We start from the raw sequence: 19,859 nt of genomic DNA on the forward strand, positions 1-19,859 counted from the left end.
GATATCTATGCAATTGTTGGAGGGTTTTGGTTGGTTAGAGTTTGAGAAACTTATTTTAGTTAAAACAATAAATACCATTTGAGCATTGTTATTTTTAATCTGACTTGGTGACGAAAATGGTTACCTTGTTCTAGTTTTTTTAGTAGTGGGTTTGAACATTTTTTCCTTTTTTTCTCTTAGCGTGCAGTTAATAATCTTTACCCACTTTTTTCTTGAGATTTTTTTGTCTTCCTGATTTAAGATGGATTTTTGTATATAAATGTGTTACACCTTTGACATATACATTGCAAATGTATTTTCTGTTTTGTTTGCCTTTAATCATGTTGTAAGTAGCATGTATTGATTTAAAAATCCCCCAAAGTCAAATACTAGAACCCCAGTAATATGCTGTATAAGTTGATGAAATTCAGTGATGCGTTTAAATGATATTTTGCAGAGATTAAGTTCACAAAATGAGAATAAATGTGACCTGTCCATGTCATGGGATTGTCGTGTGGATTAAATTAGATAATTTAGGTGAAAGTTTTTTGAGGATTTTGAAAAGCTATTGAGATACATATAAGGAAATATAAAAAAAATTGTATTAGGAAGCAGTGGAGTACATTAAGTCCATAATCTGGGGAAAAGCTAAATATATTTTTTTGAAGAGTGAAATGATTTGATCATTAATATTTTACTACTTATGTAGTTTAAAATTGTTTTGGGTTGTCAGGGAGAGAGAACTTTTTTAAAATATGGAAAAGCAGAAAAAATAATCTTATTTTTACCGCTTTTAACATCTTAGAAGTTCCCTTCCTCTCCATAAAAACAAAAAACAAAACAAAAAAACCCACACAACTTTATGAAGGTATAATTTATGTATGGTAAAATACACTCATTTCTTAAGTGTACATGTTGAAGTATTTTGACAAATGTATACACCCACATATCTAGTACCTCAGTGGATATAGAACATTCTGTCACTCCAGAAAGTTCTGTGTAATCTGTCTTAGTCAGTTTTCACCTCACCCCCAGTGTCAGGCAAGCACCGATTTGCTTTCTGTACCTAGAATTTGATTCTTTTCTTTTCTTTTCTTTTTTTTTGAATTTCACATAAGTGGAGTCATAGAGTGTTATTCCTTAGCGTCTGACTTCATCACTAGCTTTTTGAGGTTTGTCCGTGTGTTTGGTGTACCAGTAATACATCCCTATTTCTGAGTAGTGTTCTGTTTTAGGACTATATCATGATTTGTTCATCTCTTGTTGGACATTTGGGTTTCCAAATTTTGGCTATAATAAAGTTGCTGTGAACAATCCTGTGCAAGACTGTGAATATTTGTTTTCCTTTTTCTTGGGTGAATACCTAGAAGTAGAATTGCTGGATTGTATGGCAATTATAGGTTCAGCTTTATAAGAAATTGTCAAACTTTTTTCTAAGTGGTTGTCCTGTTTTATATTTTCACCAGTCACGGATAGGAGTTCCATTTCTCTGCGTCCTTGCCTACCCTTGATACTGTTCGGCAGTTCAGTACTAGTCCTCTAACGGGTAGGGTTTTAATTTGCATTGCCCTGATAAATGATGTTGAAGTTTTAATGTGCATTTCCCTGCTAAATGATATTGAGCAACTTTTTCATGTACTTATCAGGTGTTTAGCTTCTGTGAAATATCTTTTTCAAATCTTGTGCCCATTGAAAATAATTACATTATTGTCCATTGAATTGTATGCATTGTAAAATATTTTCTGGATTAAGTCCTTTCTCAGATGTATGTACTGTGAATATTTTCTCCTAGTCTATAGCTTGGCTCTTCAGTTTCTTAATCTTTTGAAGAGCAAACATCCTAAGTTTTGATCAAGTCCTTTGATGGCCCATGGTGTTTGTTTCCTGAGAAATTTTTGCCTCTTCTAAGGTGGTGAAAATTTTCTCCTGTGTTCTTCTAAATATTTTACAGTTTTAGCTTGTATGCTTTGGTCTGTGATGTATTCCAAGTTAATTTTTGTGTTATGGCATAAGGTAAGGTTGGTATTCATTTTTTTTCTGTATAGATAGCAAGTTGTTGAAAGGCTGCCCATTCTTCATTGAATTACCTTGGCATCTTTGTTGAAAATCAGTTAGTCATATAAGCATGGATATATTTCTGTATTCTGTTCCGTTCCACTGATGTATATTCCATGATTGTTATGGTCAACCACACTGATTACTGTAGCTTTATATTAGGTCCTGTAATCAGGTCATAAAAATCCTCCAACTTTGTTTTTCCTTTTCAAAATGGTTTTTGGCTTAAGTAGGTTCTTCATATTCCATATAGATTTTAGAGTCAGCTTTGTCAGTTGTTATATGAAAGCTTGCTGAGATTATGGTTTTATTGCTTTGACTTTATAGGTAAGTTTAGAGAAAATTACCGTGTCGACAGTATTGAATCTTCTAATCCAAGAGTCAGCAAACGTTCTGTAATAGGGCTAGGTAGTAAATATTTTAAGCTTGGCAGCTAGAACCCAAGAACCATAAGAACTGTGTTGCTCAAAACTGTGGCATTTCTCACGACTGTTTCATGCAGTAAACATTTTTATGCATTTTATATTATTGTATTATTTATTTTTTTTCCCTACAGTATGATTGCACAGTTGCCAAGCTGTGTTTTTTGTCTTTCTCATGCTTGGGCAGTTCTGCTGGTGATTTCTTGATTCTTTTACCACTGAATCTCAGGTTTATTGTCCCCTCTCAGCCACAGTTAAAGGGCTTGGGGTCTCCTGTTCTACCCATTGTTCTTTGACCTGAGGGAATGGAGGGAGGGGTGATGAGCCGTGAGAAGCGCAGCGAATGCTCCCTGCACTCTGCTTTCTCTCTTCTCCTGGGTGGTTCTCACCACGTGACTGAGGAGGGCTCTGTTCCTTCCTAACCTCAGATCAGGTCCCTGTTTCCCAACTCAGGGCAGCCCTGTAATTGTCACTTGGACCAGCAGAGAGCCCCACCGCTCACTTCTCTCATCCGTTTCTTCCCAGCTGCTGTTTCTACTCCCTTCTAACCAAAGGAGGCAAAAAAGATAAGGCTGTCCGTGCAGATTGCTGTTCTCCAGGTTTGGAATGTTGTGGGAATTGTGAGGAATCTCTTGCCTTCCATTGTGATGGTTGGAGCCGCCTTGGTGCTGAGTCTCTATCTACTTCTCAGTTGTCTATGGTTTTCTCGTGCCCATGACCACTAGTGCTTCAAGTTTACGATTCTTTTCTTCTTTGGCTGTTTTACAGATTTTTTTTTCCCTTTTTCTTTTTCCTTAGCTTTTTTCAGTTGTATTAGCTTTTACTATTTTACACGTTTTAAAAGATCGTGTTTTCTTATGCACTGGGGAGGATATTGTGTAACTGAATTGCAGCTCACCACCTTAGCCCAGAAGTATTTTGCTTGGCTTTCCATTCCCACTGCCTTTGGACATCCCTACTGGTAATTTTCTTTTGTCTACCTTATCGGTTGAGGGTTTTCATTAAAATATAGAACACTTCTCTGAAGTACTGTACTGTATCTTGTCAAGTTGAAACTGATTATTGTATGTAATTTAGGGCAAAATCCGGAACTTTGCAACTGTGACGGTCACAGAAAATAGCTCCTGTTGCTGCCTAAATACTGTTGTACGTAAACCTATAGCTATGGATTTTACTAAGAGGAATAAAATTAGACACTGAGTTTAATAATCCTGTTGACTACAGGAAAGGAGGGAATGCCCTTACTTAGGGGAGTTTGGCTCACTTTTTCTTGTTCAGTGTCCCACAAATTGTCTAATTGTGGAGGAAATGGCCATCTCCATCAGGTGCAGTTAAGGAAAGTAATTTGACTGATTGACCTCTTTCCACTTAGGGAATGTTGTGATGTAGACTGTCCTATAGTGTTAGTTTTAATGCAATAACTTCCTTCCTCCCTGTTTCTGAAGACCATCTGCAGCATTAGGGTACGCGTAAAATATCCATGCTTCTTGCTTCACCAGTTTTGCTTACCCAACTAATAAATCCAGACATCTAGAGAGGTTTAGGTTGACCAGATGGGTCATTCACCATTGTTGGCAGCATCTTTTGGAACTTAAAAAAAAGAAAAGCAGCTTTATTATAAAGAAGGTTTTTGAGATTGGAAATGTATTTTTCTTTTGTGTCTGATCTCCACATGGGGGGGGGGGTATGGCCTGGTGCTGTGTCCTAAACATTGGTCATATAATACAAAACGTTCTGAAGTTAAGAATTTATTTTGTTTTCTGATTAAAAATTAAGATGCACTCACTATAGAAAACTTGACCAATGCTGAAAAGATTAAAGTCAACCATAATCCTATCCCTACAGATTAGTATTCTTCAAGATTGTAAATATTTACACTTAGTTTTATCTTCTGAACATATTTTATAGTGTTGAACTTTTATTCATACAATTCTGCACCTTTCTTTTTATCCCAGGGTTTCTCAGCAATGGCGCTGAATTTTAGGCCAGTCAGTTCTTCGTTGTGGGGGCACTGCAGGATGTTCAGCACCCCGACCCCTACCCACTAGATGCCAGTAGCATCTCCCTTCAAGTTGTAACAGTTGTCTTCAGATAGTGCCAAATGTCCCCTGGGAGATAAAATTGCCCCAGGTTGATAACAACAGTGTCATACTTACTGTTGCAAAATAAGCACTTCTGTATGCTGTTATAAGCTGCTTTAAGTATAAGTTTCAGTGGCTGAATAATATTCCACTGTATATATAATCCTCAGTCTTACATTGGGAGTGTGACTGTGGCTGCTCTTAGTACCCATAGCTTAGCAAAATTATTTTATGATTAGGTAGATATATCCTATAATTTATAGGTTGTGGTATTTTTAAAAAATGTTTATTATTAAAAAAAAATTTTAATGTTTATTTATTTTTGAGAGAGAGAGACAGAGAGGGAGAGGGGAAGGGCCAGAGAGAGAGGGAGACAAAGAATCTGAAGCAGGCTCCAGGCTCCATGCTGTCAGCACAGAGACCAGTGCGGGGCTCAAACTCACGAACCACGAGATCGTGACCTGAGCCGAGGCTCAGGATCATGACTGAGCCACCCATGCGCCCGGAAATGTTTCTTTATTTATTTTGAGAGAGAGACAGAGAGAGAGAGAAAATGAGCAGAAGAGGGGCAGAGAGAATCCCAAGCAGGCTCTGTGCTGTCATCACAGAGCCCGATGTGGGGCTTGATCTCACTACTGTGAGCTCATGACCTGAGCTGAAATCAAGAGTTGGACGCTTAACTGAGTGAGCCACCCAGGTGCCCTGGTAGGGGTATATATTTTTTTTAATTGTAAAACACACATAACATAAAATTTACCATCTTAACTATTTTTTAAAATGCTTTATTTATTTACTCTTGAGACAGCGCGCGAGCAGGGGAGGGGCAGAGAGAAGGGGACAAAGGATCTGGAGTGGGCTCTGCCCTGACAGCCCAGAGCCTGATGGTGGGTCTCGAACTTGTGAACCACAAGATCATGACCTGAGCTGAAGTTGGATGTTTAGCCGACTGAGCCACCCAAGCGCCCCCACCGTCTTAACTATTTTTAAGTGTACAGTTGAGTAGTGTTAAGTGCATTTATGTTGTTTTGCAACAGATCTTCATCCTGCTAGGTATTTTTACTAGTAGATTGCTATAAGTAGTGATTTCTGTTTTTTTTATTTTTGTTAAAAAAACTTTGCCTTTAGGTACACTTGTTTTGTTACAGAACATGGGAAGTAACGGGTTTTTTTTTTTAAGTATTGCAAATATTAAGTAATTGAACTATGAATTAAGTTCCATCTTAATTGACATAATTCATTTTTAGAAACTGTTTTATGTAATATTATAGATACCACTATTTGGAATCATGTCATCAGATTCTGCAGATCCTTTCTACTGGATGAGAGTTATTCTTGCATCCAACAGAGGTATGGACTTCTGCTTTTGCCTCCATGCTCGTTAGTACCGACATCAGATAGATGGGACAATGTGGAAACAACTATTTTGTTGTCTACAGGGGTGGGGAGCATATGGTAAAAGAAACTCGTTGCCTAAGAGAAGAGACCAACACATAAATACTTACAAAACTCCATGTATTGTAATAAGAGAAGTATGTATGGAGTGTAGATGTACAACGGAGAACAGAGGGATAGCGCCGGCTGGAGCTTTGGTTCTCCATCCTTTTATGGGTCATGTTTCCTTTGAGAATCTAATTAAATTTAAGTATACTCTCCTGAGAAAAATTCGTATATACTCACACACACATGTTTTGCATAAAATCTCAGGAGATTCACAGACCCTCCAAAGTCTGCCCTTGGGTTTTGTGTGGGACTCAATGACCCTGATCTGCAGTGTCAGAGAGCAGACAGTGCTGGAATGGCATTTGAATTGGAACTTAGTGTGTGGATTCATGGGAGAGGGAAGCCTGAGCTAACAGCACATGTGTGTAAGGCAGTGGCTAAAGAGATAGGTAGGGGCTGGATTATGAAGGGTTTTGTTGGTAATTTTTTTAGATTAAAATAGTCATATTGGTTAATTATTTTAAAATGCACCAGAATTTGTATAGTTAAAAAAAATTTTTTTAAATGTTTATTCTTTTTTGAGAGAGAGCATGCATAGCGGGGGAGGGGCAGAGAGAGAGGGAGACCGAGAAGCAGAAGCAGGCTCCACTCTGTCAGCGCAAAGCCTGATGTGGGGCTCGATCCCGTGAACCGTGAGATTATGACCTGAGCCAAAGTCAGATGTTCCACCAAGCCATCCAGGCACCCCAAAATTTGAATATGGTTTTATATAAAGCTGAAAATGAAAGTCTCGCATGTCAAGGTTAACTCCTGGGAAGGTGATGGATTGGTGAATATCTATCCAGACCTTTTCTCTGCATATACACTCACATATGTAAATTTATATTTAGTTAACCCTTGAACAACATGGGTTTGAACCATGTGGGTCTACTTCTACATGGATTTTTTTTGGTAAATACAGTGCAGTGCTGTAAATTTGTTTTCTGTTCCATATGACAGTCTTCATAACATTTTCTTTTCTCTAGCTTATTTAATTGTAAAAACACAGTATATGATACATATAAAATATGTTTTAATTGACTGTTGATGTTATTGATAAGGCTTCCAGTCAACAGTAGGCTATTAAGTTTTTGGGCAGTCAGAAGTTATATGTGGATTTTTGACTGTGTGGGGTGTCAGTGTCTCTAACCCCTACATTGTTCAAGGGCCAACTGTATTTTTTCTTTTAAGCTAAAAATAAGGTAAACTATGTCACTATTCTATTACCTTAGCGTGTTGACTTAATATTTTGGATGAGGTATTTCATTTAATGGGCATATACCATTCCATTAGATGGATATGCCATGATTTTTTCAAATTAATTCAAATATTTATTGAGTTCTTAACTGTGTGCCAAACTTTGTGCCAGGTGCCGAGATTAGAGATGTGGTCACGACAATGTCCCTGTTGTCATGGAGTTTATAGTACGCTGTTTGGGGACGTAGCTTCTACATGAAGTGTATTTTGGGCGAGGGGAGAGACATTTGAGCAGAGACCTACAGGACATGATATGGAAGGCCATGTGAAGATCTGGGGAAGGAACATTCTAGGGAATAGCGTGTGCCAAGGCCCTGAGATGGGAGTGTGTTCAATGTGTTCAAGGAACGATGAGGAGTCACTGTGGCTGGAAGAAAATAAGGAAAGGAGTAATGTGGTTGCAGATGAGTCCAAGAGCCAGATTATAAATGGCTTTGTAGACAAATGAAGGAGTGTTTCAAGTGTGATTCCAGGCCACTAGGGTCCTCTTGAGTCTTACATTTAGTGTTTTCCCTGATTTTGTATCATAACTGGTGTTAACCTTGACACAATAACTGTTTTGCTCTGTCCTGTAATTTTTTAATACAATTGATTTCTAGGAGTTTAACTGTTTGCAAGATATATACACCTACATTTTTGATAGATAGTGCTAAATTATCTTCCAAACGATTTGTATTTTGTGCACTCAGCAGTTGTATATGAGAATGACATTTTTCTTCCAACAGTCGATATTATTTAGTCCTTTAGTCTTTGGAAGTTGGACATGTAAAAATTGGTATCTGTTATGTAATTTGTATTTCTTTATGTATTGGTGACCTTGAACATCATTTTATATTTTTATTGAAGATTTGAATTTTTTCTGAGTGGACTTGTTTAAAGTAAGAGAAAATTTACTAGTTCAAACACAAAAATGGAATTTATTAGAAGGATAACTGTTTTATTTTTTGGAATCCAGAGGAGGTAAAAGAACTAAGCCTGGCCGGGGAGAGAGACTCAGCAGCAGAGACTGGGAACCTTCTTTTGGGGAATTAGCGCCCCAGATTCCTGGTTCTTTGGTTCGTAGCTCAAAATTCCAAACTCCAGGATTTATGCCATGTTCTGTCAGCTTTGGTTAGAGTTTCAGGGTTATGTAGTTGAGATGTGGGTGCTGGGGTCCCTCCTGTACTGTCAGTATTTCCTGAGAAAGAGCATTGTTGGGAGCAGCCATACTGTGTTTCTCTTTGTCCTTTTTAAAATTTTTTTCTGTTGGCTTGTTCCTTTTTAATTGATTTGTAAGAACCCTTTGCATATTGGAGATAAGAACTCTTTGTCATTTGTGTTTGAATATTTTTCTTTTAACTTTTCTGCCTTTTTTTTCTTTCAACTTTTACGCAGTGTTTTGCCACATGGATTTTTCATGGTTGTATCTAACCAGGGGGTCTGATTTTTTTTATTGTGGGTTCTAGGTTTTTTTTGTCAGGCTTAGGAAAGCTTTTTCCTTTCCAAGATGACAAGTGTACTCACTTCTAGTCTTTTTGTTATTTGTCTCTTATGGTTACATTTTCTATACATCAGGACTTTATTTTGAAATAAGTCATGAGGTAAGAAATGCAGGCATGATTTTTTATAGATGGCCAGTCACTTGGTAAGGTCCATTTGTCCTTTTCCCTACTGATTTGAGGTGCCATATTTCCTGTGTGAAATTGTCATCAAAGTTTGACTGGATTTATTTTGGACTGCATCCTTTTGACAGTTACAAATTTTTGTGATGTGACTTAAAAAGAAAATGTTTACCTTCCTACCTATTTCTCTACCTAGTGGTTTTAACAGCAGGGAATGTTGTTACCTTTTACTGTTGAAGAAGTATTTGAGAAGACATAAAGAATCTTTCTAGAATGGGATCTTTTCTCATATTAAGGGTACCTTTTGAGGATTTATAAAAGCCGGGATTTAAGGTAACAAAACAACCAGTGGAAACCTATTCTTGGTGCTGTAGAATTATTTAGTTCTACGTGTTACCTTACACACTGGGTGTATTTGGTTTTCTTATTTTTCACTGTAAGTACAAAACGTGTTTTCTGTAAAGAAAAACTGAAAAAAAAATCAAGAGAGGCAAGAAGAAGGAGATAAAAATTATCTATAATCTCACTGGGTAAAAATAATCATATCTTAGCAACCATATCAGGAAACTATTTTTCCACTTAAGTATTAACTGAAACCAAACTGTAATACTATTTTCCAGATGTTTTTTTGCTACCCAGTAGGTCACAAACATTTTTCATGCCACTAAATATTCTACAACATTGATTTAGATGACACTTTATGTAATTTTAGATTTTGAATTAGAAGAGTCACAAATACTCTTTTTTTTTTAAAAGTTTTTTTATTGTTTTTTTTTTTTAATGTGTATTTATTTTTGAGACAGAGAGAGGGGGAGGGAGGAAGGGAGGGACAGACAGGCAGAGAGACAGAGCATGACTTGGGGGGCTAGGTCAGAGAGAGAGAGAGGGAGACACAGAACCCAAAGCAGGCTCCAGGCTCTGAGCTGTCAGCACAGAGCCTGACATGGGGCTTGAACTCATGAACTGTGAGATCTGACCTGAGCCAAAGTCGGACCCTCAGCTGACAGAGCCACCCAGGTACCCTAGCCTTTTTTTTTTTTTTTTTTAAGTTTATTTTAAGAGAGAAAGAGTGCACATGTGCACATGTTCGTGTGGGGGAGGGGCAGAAACAGGGAGAAAGAATCTCCAGCTGGCTCTGTGCTACTGAGCCCCACATGGGGGGTTGAACTCACCAACCATGAGATCATGACCTGAGCCAAAATCCAGAGTCAGTCACTTAAATGACTGAGCCACCCAGGTGCCCCAGAGTCACAAATATTCTTAAATGTCATTTTTTATTAATTTGGTATTTAATTTTCAGGCTTGGTATGTAACTTCTTATTTTGCATTAAAGTAAAACGTTCATTGTAAGTTTTAAAAATAATGGTTTGAGGGGCGCCTGGGTGGCTTAGTCAGTTGAGCATCTGACTTCGGCTCAGGTCATGATCTCATAGTTTGTGAGTTTGTGCCCCGTGTCGGGCTCTGTGCTGACAGCTCGGAGCCTGGAGCCTGCTTCGGATTCTGTGTCTCCCTCTCTCCGCCCCTTCCCTGCTCATGTTCTGTCTGTCTCTGTCTCTCAAAGATGAATAAACGTTTAAAAAATAAATAAATAAATAAATAAAATAAAAAATAAAAAAATCTTCCAAGATTTCTTTCACATTTTAAGTTTAGACTTTACAGAAATTTACATTTTTATGGTATAGTAATTTTATTTCAGTCAGTTGTTGCAAGGTTGTGTTAATAAATGAGAGGTTTTTTTGTTTTGTTTTGTTTTTGGCAGTTAATGTTTAAAGGATGAAAATCTGCTTGTTAACATTTGAGCATGTATTTCAATAGACATAATTAAGGACTGCATCACTTTTAAATTAATCTGCATTGAGTATAGTAAAGATTATTTGCTTCCTTCTTTCTCCTTTGCAGGAACTTTAATGGAATTGGGTATCTCCCCGATTGTAACATCTGGTTTGATTATGCAGCTGCTGGCTGGAGCCAAAATCATTGAAGTTGGAGACACACCCAAAGACAGAGCTCTGTTCAATGGAGCCCAGAAACGTGAGCTATTAATGCAATTAGAGTCTTTACCAAATTTGAGAATTTTGTGGTAAAGATATTTTTCTAGTCTTTTTTTGTCTTTGGTTGTAAGCATGTACTCCTTTCCCCCCCAATTTTCATCAGTATTTGGTATGATCATTACCATTGGGCAAGCCATTGTGTATGTCATGACGGGCATGTATGGGGACCCTGCTGAAATGGGTGCTGGCATCTGTCTCCTTATCATTATTCAGGTAAGAAAGCCAATTTTTCATTTGCAGATAACAAAGCAGTTTGATTTCTTTTTTCATTTCTAGCAGTTCTTAAATGACTGAACATTAATTTTCTTACTTTTGTATTATCTAATTATAAGATTTTGATTATTGAAGGGACCCATGTAAATTGTATTGATGTAAAAGCTAAAATTTATTATGATAGCCTCATAGCTGCATTGGATAAAGAATTACGGATCAACTGTATTTCACTGTTTCTTAGATGCACATTTTTTACTTTCTGATGTCTCTGAAGCCAGGATGTTTTCTCAGAGCTGATGGTACCTCATGGTTGCTGTCAGGCAGGCAACAGTGGTGATGGTAATCATCGCCTGCGTGTGTGCGTCCTCTGATTGGGGCTGTTCACATGGTCGTTACATCAGTTGCGTGCATTGTTGATGTAACATGTTTTTGAGTTTAGTTGCTGTTTAAAATGTCTTCAAAAGCCTATGATTTATTATGGAACAGTCACTATGGGCACAAAGGCACAGAGCAAGCTAGATGATAAAATCTGTGGTTAGGTGTAAAGTAACTTTTCTTATAAGTAGAAAATAAAAATTTTGATAAGCTATTGTGTCATAGTTTAATTGACAGTATTTTTTTCTCTTAGTGGTACACAGAATAATGGCATTAAAAATAACATCTCAGCAGTAATAAAATACATGAGCCCACATACATATATTCCCTGGATTTTTAAAATAAACCCTTTGGTACTGAATTTTTATTTTTATTTTTTATTTTTTGGAATTGAATTTTTAAAGGCCAACATAATTTTCCTTCTAAATATCTTAAAGTGTGTCAAATTTAGAAGATATTTCTTTAATGTGCAGTCCTTAAAAATCATTTAGATAAGCTACTCACGAATGGATTGTACTTTTCTAGAATAATTACGGGATTTTGAAAAGAAGTTTGAGAAGCTAAAAATAACATTTGGAGTCTTGATTATTTTGGAAATGCCTCTTCTTGCTCTGTCCATGGAATTAGTATTCATTAGGAACATTTTTTTTTAAGGGACACCATTTGCCTTCCTCTGGTTTTCTTTATTTTTTCTTTTTAGTTTATTTATTTTGAGAGCGAGAGATTGAGAGAACCAGTGAGGGAAGGGCAGAGAGAGAGAGAGGAGGACAGAAGATCCGAAGTAGGCTCTGTGCTGACAACAGAGAGCCTGATGTGGGGATCAAACTCATAAACTGTGAAATCATGACCTGAGCTGAAGTTGGATGCTTAACCAACTGAACCACTCAGGCACGCCTAGGAACATTTTTTAATGGCCAAAGGATCAAGGTTAGAAGTAAATAAAACTAAAATACCAACTTATTAATATATACATTGAGAAAGAGGATCATTTCAGACTGGCATGGTTGACCATTATTTTTTAATGAGAAACGTTACATAGACTAGCAAATCAAAATAAGATCGTTTAGTAAGTCTGATTGAGAACAAGGAGAATTAGATTGTTCAAGTATATTTATTGGCATCGTTAACAACAGGGAGGGGTCTTCTCACTAGATGGAAATATCTTGTCTTTTGACCAGGGGAGGAAATTTTAATGGACTATCAGTGTCTTTGGTAGGTTTCTGAACCCTAGTGAGCTCTCATTTGGTATAAGGTAGAATTTTTTAGAATGATGTTATCATTATTTCTCCGTTTTAAAAACACTTGGTTGGAAAATTTATAACCTTTGAGAATTAGAGGCAGAAGAGTTAGAATGGCTTGGGAGAGAAGATCCTCTCAAAAGTGATTTTGTTGTCAGTGCTCAGGATCTCTTCACATGCTTTTGGCATTGTTGAGAATACTGATACATCACTCGTTGCCATCTTCCGTTTCTTTATGGCCTTTGCTTTATGCAATCCATAGTTGAGAATAACCCTGATTTTTACATGACAGTCAGAATTGGTACCTAACTCTTAGAACATTATGCTCTAGTAAAAATTTTTCTAGTATTTTAGTAAAGCTATTTTTAGATTCTTTTTTTTTTTTTTAATTTTTTAAACGTTTATTATTGAGAGACAGAGAGACACAGAGCATGAGCAGGGAAGGGGTAGAGAGAGGGGGAGACACAGACTCTGAAGCAGGCTCCAGGCTCTGAGCTGTCAGTACAGAGCCCGACGAGGGGCTCAAACTCACAAATTGCGAGATCATGACCTGAGCCAAAGTCGGTTGCCTAACCAACTGAACCACCCAGGCGCCCCTATTTTTAGATTCTTAAAAAAAATTTCTTAAAAAAATTTTTTTTTTAACGTTTATTTTTGAGACAGAGAGAGAGCATGAACAGGGGAGGGGCAGAGAGAGAGGTAGACACAGAATCGGAAGCAGGCTCCAGGCTCTGAGCCATCAGCCCAGAGTCCGACGTGGGGCTCGAACTCACGGACCACGAGATCGTGACCTGAGCTGAAGTCGACGCTTAACCGACTGAGCCACCCAGGCGCCCCTTAAAAATTTTTTAAAAAATGTTTGTTTATTTTTGAGAGCAGAGCACAAGTTGGGGAGGGGCAGAAAGAGAGTGAGACACAGAATCTGAAGCAGGCTCCAGGTTCTGAGCTGTCAGCACAGAGCCTGATGTAGGGCTCGAACCCAGGAACTGCGAGATCATGACCTGAGCTGAAGTGGGATGCTTAACTCACTGAGCCACCCAAGCACCCTAGGATACTTTCGGATTCTTAACCTCATCTGACCAGTTCTAGATTGAAGTAACTTCTGTGGAGTCATTATGAATTTGAATTTGAGATAAAATGGAGTTAAGCTATTTTAGTTTTTTTTCCAGTATCAGAAGTCAAGGAATAGTAATATTCCAGGAGTGAATACATGAATATATACTTTTTTTAACATAAATTCTGAGATTGAGTCTTCCGGTGTTAATGTAGAGAGAAATTTGTCTTGTTTGATCATAGATGGTAGTGTGTCTTTTAAGGCATTGCTAGCATTGCAAATGTGTGGATATGCTGAGGAGATACGATTGGAGCAGTGTGGTTCACCTAGAAGCAGATTTTGAAAACCGTTTGCATGCAGTTGTGTAAGGTGTTTCTCACCTTAATTATTCTTATTTCATTCACGGTCATGTCTTTTAACTAGTGAGTTTTGAAATCTAAGTAGTGGCTCTCGGTTAAAATAAAAGAATAGAAACCGTCAGTGTGCATGGCACATACGAAAGGGAAGTGTTTCATCACACTAAATGTGTGTGCCTGTGTGCGTGCATGTGCACATGCATGAGCAGAGTTGAAATGTAGAGTTATTTTTAAAGTCTACTTTATTTGTAAAGTCTACTGTAGAGACTTACACATGTGGTGCATTCTGCGAGAGCATGCACGTAGCGCTCACTTTCTGTCACTGTTCTAGTCAGTGAGGTGCGTAACTTCCTGGTTTCTCATCACCCTCAGAGGCATACTTCTACTTTTTACGATCTTTATCTTACTCCTTTGATTATAGAAACTGTCTCTCATTTAGGATTGTCTAGAATTCCTTTCTCCAGTTAGAAAAATAAGAGTTTGATTTTCACAGGATACATGTGGAATCACTCTGTAGTCTGATGGTCATTGGTCTGAACAGTGGGTTTGGAGAATTAAAGGTGTTTCAGAGTGACAGTGACTCTGGACAGGTCATTTAATCAGAAGCCCATGCTGAGACTTTTTGGTGGGCTGATACATTGTGGACAGCTCTTATTCCCTGCATTGGGTTGGGTTTCTGATTGCGAGTATTTATTTACTTATTACATAATTGTGGTCAAACTAAAAGCTCAGTAGTAAGTCCTAACTTCTCTTTTATCTTGTCAAAGTGGTAAACTTGGTTTTCAAACAGTAAAGGATTCATGAGCTCTCTTAGAAGTTTGAAGAATTGTACCCTTTTCCCGGTCCTTTGAAAGGCAAACTAAAAGACTGTAAATAGACAATGTAGGCTGTGTCCAAGGACTGAAATGACAGTTAAGGAAAAAAAAACCCTGCAGAAGGTAAGCATGCTTAAAATGGTGTATGTGTATGGTAGTTGTTTGCTCTCTCTCCTAACCGGGGATGTTGGGTAAACTGAGTAACTACTCGGGTGGGAGGCTTCAGAGCTGGGAAGAGTGGAAGTGGCATTTCCTCACTTATGTAGGATGGTGTTTTTAAAATGGGGACAGGTGTGAGGTTGGGGGCATAGAAGCATTTTTTTCTTCCCCTCTTGATCAGGTTACTGAAGTTCAGGGAAGGCGTCATGACTGCGGAGGTCACTTGCAAGGCTTTGGATTATTTTTAATTGATGCATGCTTTTACAGAAATGTCTTCTCCAAGAGGAACGTTAAGAATTTTCAGTTTCACATAAACTAAAGTTAGTATGCTTTTATTTTTTAAAAAATGAGGAGCTTAAGAACCTGGCAAATCCTTGTCTTCACATTTACATTCAGTCTTTGCCATTGTATGTATAGAATGCATTTTTTACACAGTTATAATCTGTGCATATTAATTTGTGCTCTTTTTGACTTACTCTATATGTATTAGAGTTGATCCTTGAACAGTACAGGGGCTGGGGTGCTGACAATAAAGTAAGTTAGAGAAAAAATGTTACTGAGAAAATCGTAAGGAAGAGAATGCATTTATAGTGCTGCAGTGTATTTATAAAAAACAAAACAAAACAAAACAAAAACCTGTGTATACATGGTCCTGTGTAGTTCAAACCCACGTTGTTCAAGGGTCAACTGTATGTATAACATAATCTATAAAGTATCACATACAGTAGCTTTAAAAAGGTGTCCACGTAGTGCACGTACTTCTCCTTTAATGGCAGTATACAATTGCACCTCATTACTATACCTTATTTCACTTGGTCTTTCACTTGGAATGTTTTCAGTTTCTTGCTGTCCTAAATTCAACAACTTGAACATTTTTGTTCCAGTGTGCTTTTCAATAGGCCTTATGTAAACATTGTAAGAGAAACTATTCAGATGGTTTATAAATATGCTTTAAAGGTTGAAATGTCTGCTTTATAATGTAACGATATTTCCACCCCTCTGATTGGCAGAACTGACTTCTGTCTGAACTAAAGAGGGGTTAAAAAGATGCAGAGTAGTAACAGTGATACTGCAACAGTTAGGTTTTAAATTTACAAATGCCCGTACTTTGAAAGTAGTCAATGGTGTTCATCTTCCCCTTTCTTGAGTTGATTCTTGCTTCAGCTTACTTGCATTTCTTTCCCCACAGTTGTTTGTTGCTGGTTTGATTGTGCTGCTGTTAGATGAGCTGCTACAGAAGGGTTACGGCTTGGGGTCTGGTATTTCCCTCTTTATTGCCACCAACATCTGTGAAACCATTGTCTGGAAGGCCTTTAGTCCCACTACTATTAACACTGGCAGAGGTACATTGCACAGTGTCTGCGACTGCACGAGTTTTGCTGGATGTGTGCTGGAAAGTAACCTGTCTCGGAGCAGGACATGCCTGTAGACATCCTGGTTTGCCCTCCCAGGGGACCACTGATGCTGATTGCTCAAGAGTTAAGCAGCAGAGATTTGTGGAGTATGAAATACTACTTCAAAAAGAACAATAACTAAATTTTAGCCTCTGCTCATTGAAAATTTCAGTGATTGCAAACAGCTTTTCAAAAATGTTTTTTGCTTAAGTCATTGCTGCAGAAGTCATTGATTTGGCCAATTTCCGCATTCCCAGGGGGACAAAAAGGTAGTGGATTAAGATTTTTCAAATGAAAAAACTATTACATATTGTATGAGGGAGCACTAATACTTTTGCTGCTATCCTACTTGGCTTTGTAATAGCAACTAAATTTTGAAGTAATTCGTTCTGTCTTTCCTTTTCCCCATTTCCATTTCTCTCAGATGCCATCCACGGTTCATAGTGGTTAACATCTAAACTGATCCCAGCCTTAGGAAAATAGCAATGATGGTTTGTTAATATTCTTGGTAAAACAAATTTAAAAGCAAGCATGATAGAGTAACACATACCTTTTGATTCTGACATCTGTACTCTGCTTTGCTGCTGCTTCCCCCTAGCCCCACCTAAAAATAGTCCCCTTCCCTTCCCTAAAGTAAAGGAGAGGCAAATCATTATGACCTAAATATTTGCGTAGGTTTATTCTACTTTGGCTGTTTTCATGAGGAACAGTCTTTTGAGAAAACTTGAGATTTGTGCTAAAAAAGATACATTTGCCTCAACGATGTTGCTATTTTTAGAAGCCCCACACATGGCTGTGTTAAAGAGTAAACATTGGTGAATTATTTTGACTCCTATTTTCTGCCATGTACTGGAGTTTCAAGGTTATTTGTTTGCTTCTGGGACAACTTTGGGTGACAACGAGTCTACAGTCCATTTCTATCTTCATTTATCAGGTACGGAGTTTGAGGGTGCAGTCATAGCTCTCTTTCATTTACTGGCCACCAGGACAGACAAAGTCCGAGCTCTAAGGGAGGCTTTCTACCGGCAGAACTTACCCAACCTCATGAACCTCATTGCTACAGTTTTTGTATTTGCCGTTGTCATATATTTTCAGGTAAGTCTGCTTTCTTCACTGAAATACGTGGGATGTGGACTTTTATTTAGCTTTTAAAGAAAAGCATGCCATTTGAAATGTTAGTATCTAACAAGTCAGGGTTGCAGAATCTAGTCAAGCACATGATTCTGTTCTTAGACTCCAAGGTGCAAAATGTTTGTGGTTACCGCCTAGAACAGGATTTCCGTTTCTGTGTGCCCTGTGGAAGGAAAACATTAGCACGGCCTTTTCATACTCCCCACTGTGGTGGTCCCGTCTGGCGTCTGTATGTTCTTTATTTGATGTGTACAGTTACTCTTACTTCCTCTTCCTTTCATTTTTTAGGGATTTCGTGTTGACTTGCCCATCAAGTCGGCCCGGTATCGAGGACAGTACAGTAGCTATCCCATCAAGCTCTTCTACACCTCGAACATTCCCATTATTCTCCAGTCGGCCTTAGTGTCAAACCTGTATGTTATTTCCCAGATGCTGTCTGTTCGATTTAGTGGCAACTTTTTGGTAAATTTACTAGGACAGTGGGCTGTGAGTATTTTCTTATTTATTCTGAGCATTTAAATTTATTGTAATTTGCATTTCATGGTTGTATTTTTAGTCGAAAGAGATGAGCCAAAATTGAAACAGTTGCTGTAGCATTTTCACATTCACTGACCTGTAGCAGAATTTGTCATTTATTTGGAAGGAGTGATGAGTGTTGCAAAACTAAGATTGGCCAGGGTCTTTGTGTTAATTTACTGTCTAGGAAGTATTTTCACATCTCCCTGGAGGGACCTCAAGGTTAAAATCACAGCTGCTCTCATGAAAGCGGTTTTCTGTTTTGTTAACTTACTCTGCTGTTATCTAGAATGTTTTTTAAGGAAGCTATTTGCTGACTGTATGTGGGGTACTGAGATCTCCTGTTTCACCCCCATTTTTCACAGCCTGAGTGGCAATAAACTAGTTGTGATGAACTGGGCTGGAGATAGGCACGTGATTATTGGCCTGAGGAGAGAACAGAGTTACTAGAAATAGAATCCAGCACTCTCTGACTTCCCATTTTAGATCCTGTCAGCATAGCTTTTTCTAAGGAGGCCCAGCCATGTCGTTGTTACTGGAGTGCGAGTTCTTGTCGGATTGAATTTTGAGTGATTTAAATTCTGTCATATGACCACGGAGTACTTTTCCCCCTTACAACTATAGAATTGAAGGAGACTCTGAGCCTTTATTCTTTTACAGAACATGTAACTGTGGAATTAGTATTTCACCAACTACCTTATTTCTGAAATGTGCTCATTCTACGCATTTATCTTAATATGCTAGCTTTTCCATTGTAAGTTATAGTGACATATCTTTCTGCTTCTAATGGTCATTTAAAAAAAAATTTTTTTTTTAACGTTTATTTATTTTTTAGACAGAGAGAGACAGAGCATGAACGGGGGAGGGTCAGACAGAGAGAGGGAGACACAGAATCCGAAACAGGCTCCAGGCTCCGAGCTGTCAGCACAGAGCCTGACGTGGGGCTTGAACTCACGAACCGCGAGATCATGACCTGAGCCGAAGCCGGACGCTTAAGCGACTGCGCCACCCAGGCGCCCCTCATTTTTTTTTAAATTTAAAGTTTAACAGGGCAAGACAGCAACTCTTGAGTGTTAGTTGAAGGAAATAGGATTCTCTTTATCTATAGTACTCTTTTTCCATTCATGTAACAGAAATGTGATTACCTGTGATGAGGGAAGATGTGGTCCCTCCCCTTGCAAGCTAATAGTCCAGCAATAATTATGACTATGGTAATTTCATAGCAATAAATGCATTGAGTGGTTGTATATAGACTGTGTTGTGGTCTAACGAAGATTCTTTTTAATGAGATAATTACTGGGAAATTGAATTTGTCTATAAACAGTGCTTTTGATTGGGGTTTAGTGATTCTAGGGGCACAGTAAAGAAATCATTTTGAAACGTATATTCAGGAAGCAGACATTTTAATCATTGTGGCCAGAAATTGCTTTCTACCCCATATACCCCAGAACATACGCTGTACCTAGTTCTGTTACTATAAAAATTCTTAAATGTTTGGATAAATACCCTCACAAATATTTACTAAAAGACTATTTCTTAAAATATGCAAAACATATAAAGTTTAGGCAGCGAGTTGTTTGTTGTCTGTCAGTATTTCAGTTAATTGTATTCTTCATGGAATGCTATGAAGTGAAAGAATATGTTGCATGGTCTTGTATACTGCAGAAAGTTTCAGATTCTAAA

At 37.9% G+C, this 19,859-nt stretch overlaps 1 protein-coding gene across 2 annotated transcripts in view; it reads left to right on the forward strand.

Moving 5' to 3' along the window:
* The window catches only part of SEC61A2 (SEC61 translocon subunit alpha 2), a 34,834-nt gene that overhangs the window by 3,270 nt on the left and 11,705 nt on the right, over positions 1-19,859 (forward strand). Inside the window, exons 4-9 of one of the 2 annotated variants that reach the window (XM_043561915.1) lie at positions 5,806-5,884; positions 10,774-10,905; positions 11,029-11,138; positions 16,325-16,478; positions 17,464-17,624; positions 17,949-18,146. In XM_043561915.1, the coding sequence (XP_043417850.1) occupies positions 5,806-5,884; positions 10,774-10,905; positions 11,029-11,138; positions 16,325-16,478; positions 17,464-17,624; positions 17,949-18,146 (834 nt within the window). The remainder of the gene's footprint in view (positions 1-5,805; positions 5,885-10,773; positions 10,906-11,028; positions 11,139-16,324; positions 16,479-17,463; positions 17,625-17,948; positions 18,147-19,859) is intronic. The other variant, XM_043561916.1, reaches the window with a different exon arrangement.

Source organism: Prionailurus bengalensis, chromosome B4, assembly GCF_016509475.1.
Source record: "Prionailurus bengalensis isolate Pbe53 chromosome B4, Fcat_Pben_1.1_paternal_pri, whole genome shotgun sequence".
Taxonomy (NCBI): Eukaryota; Metazoa; Chordata; class Mammalia; order Carnivora; family Felidae; genus Prionailurus; species Prionailurus bengalensis.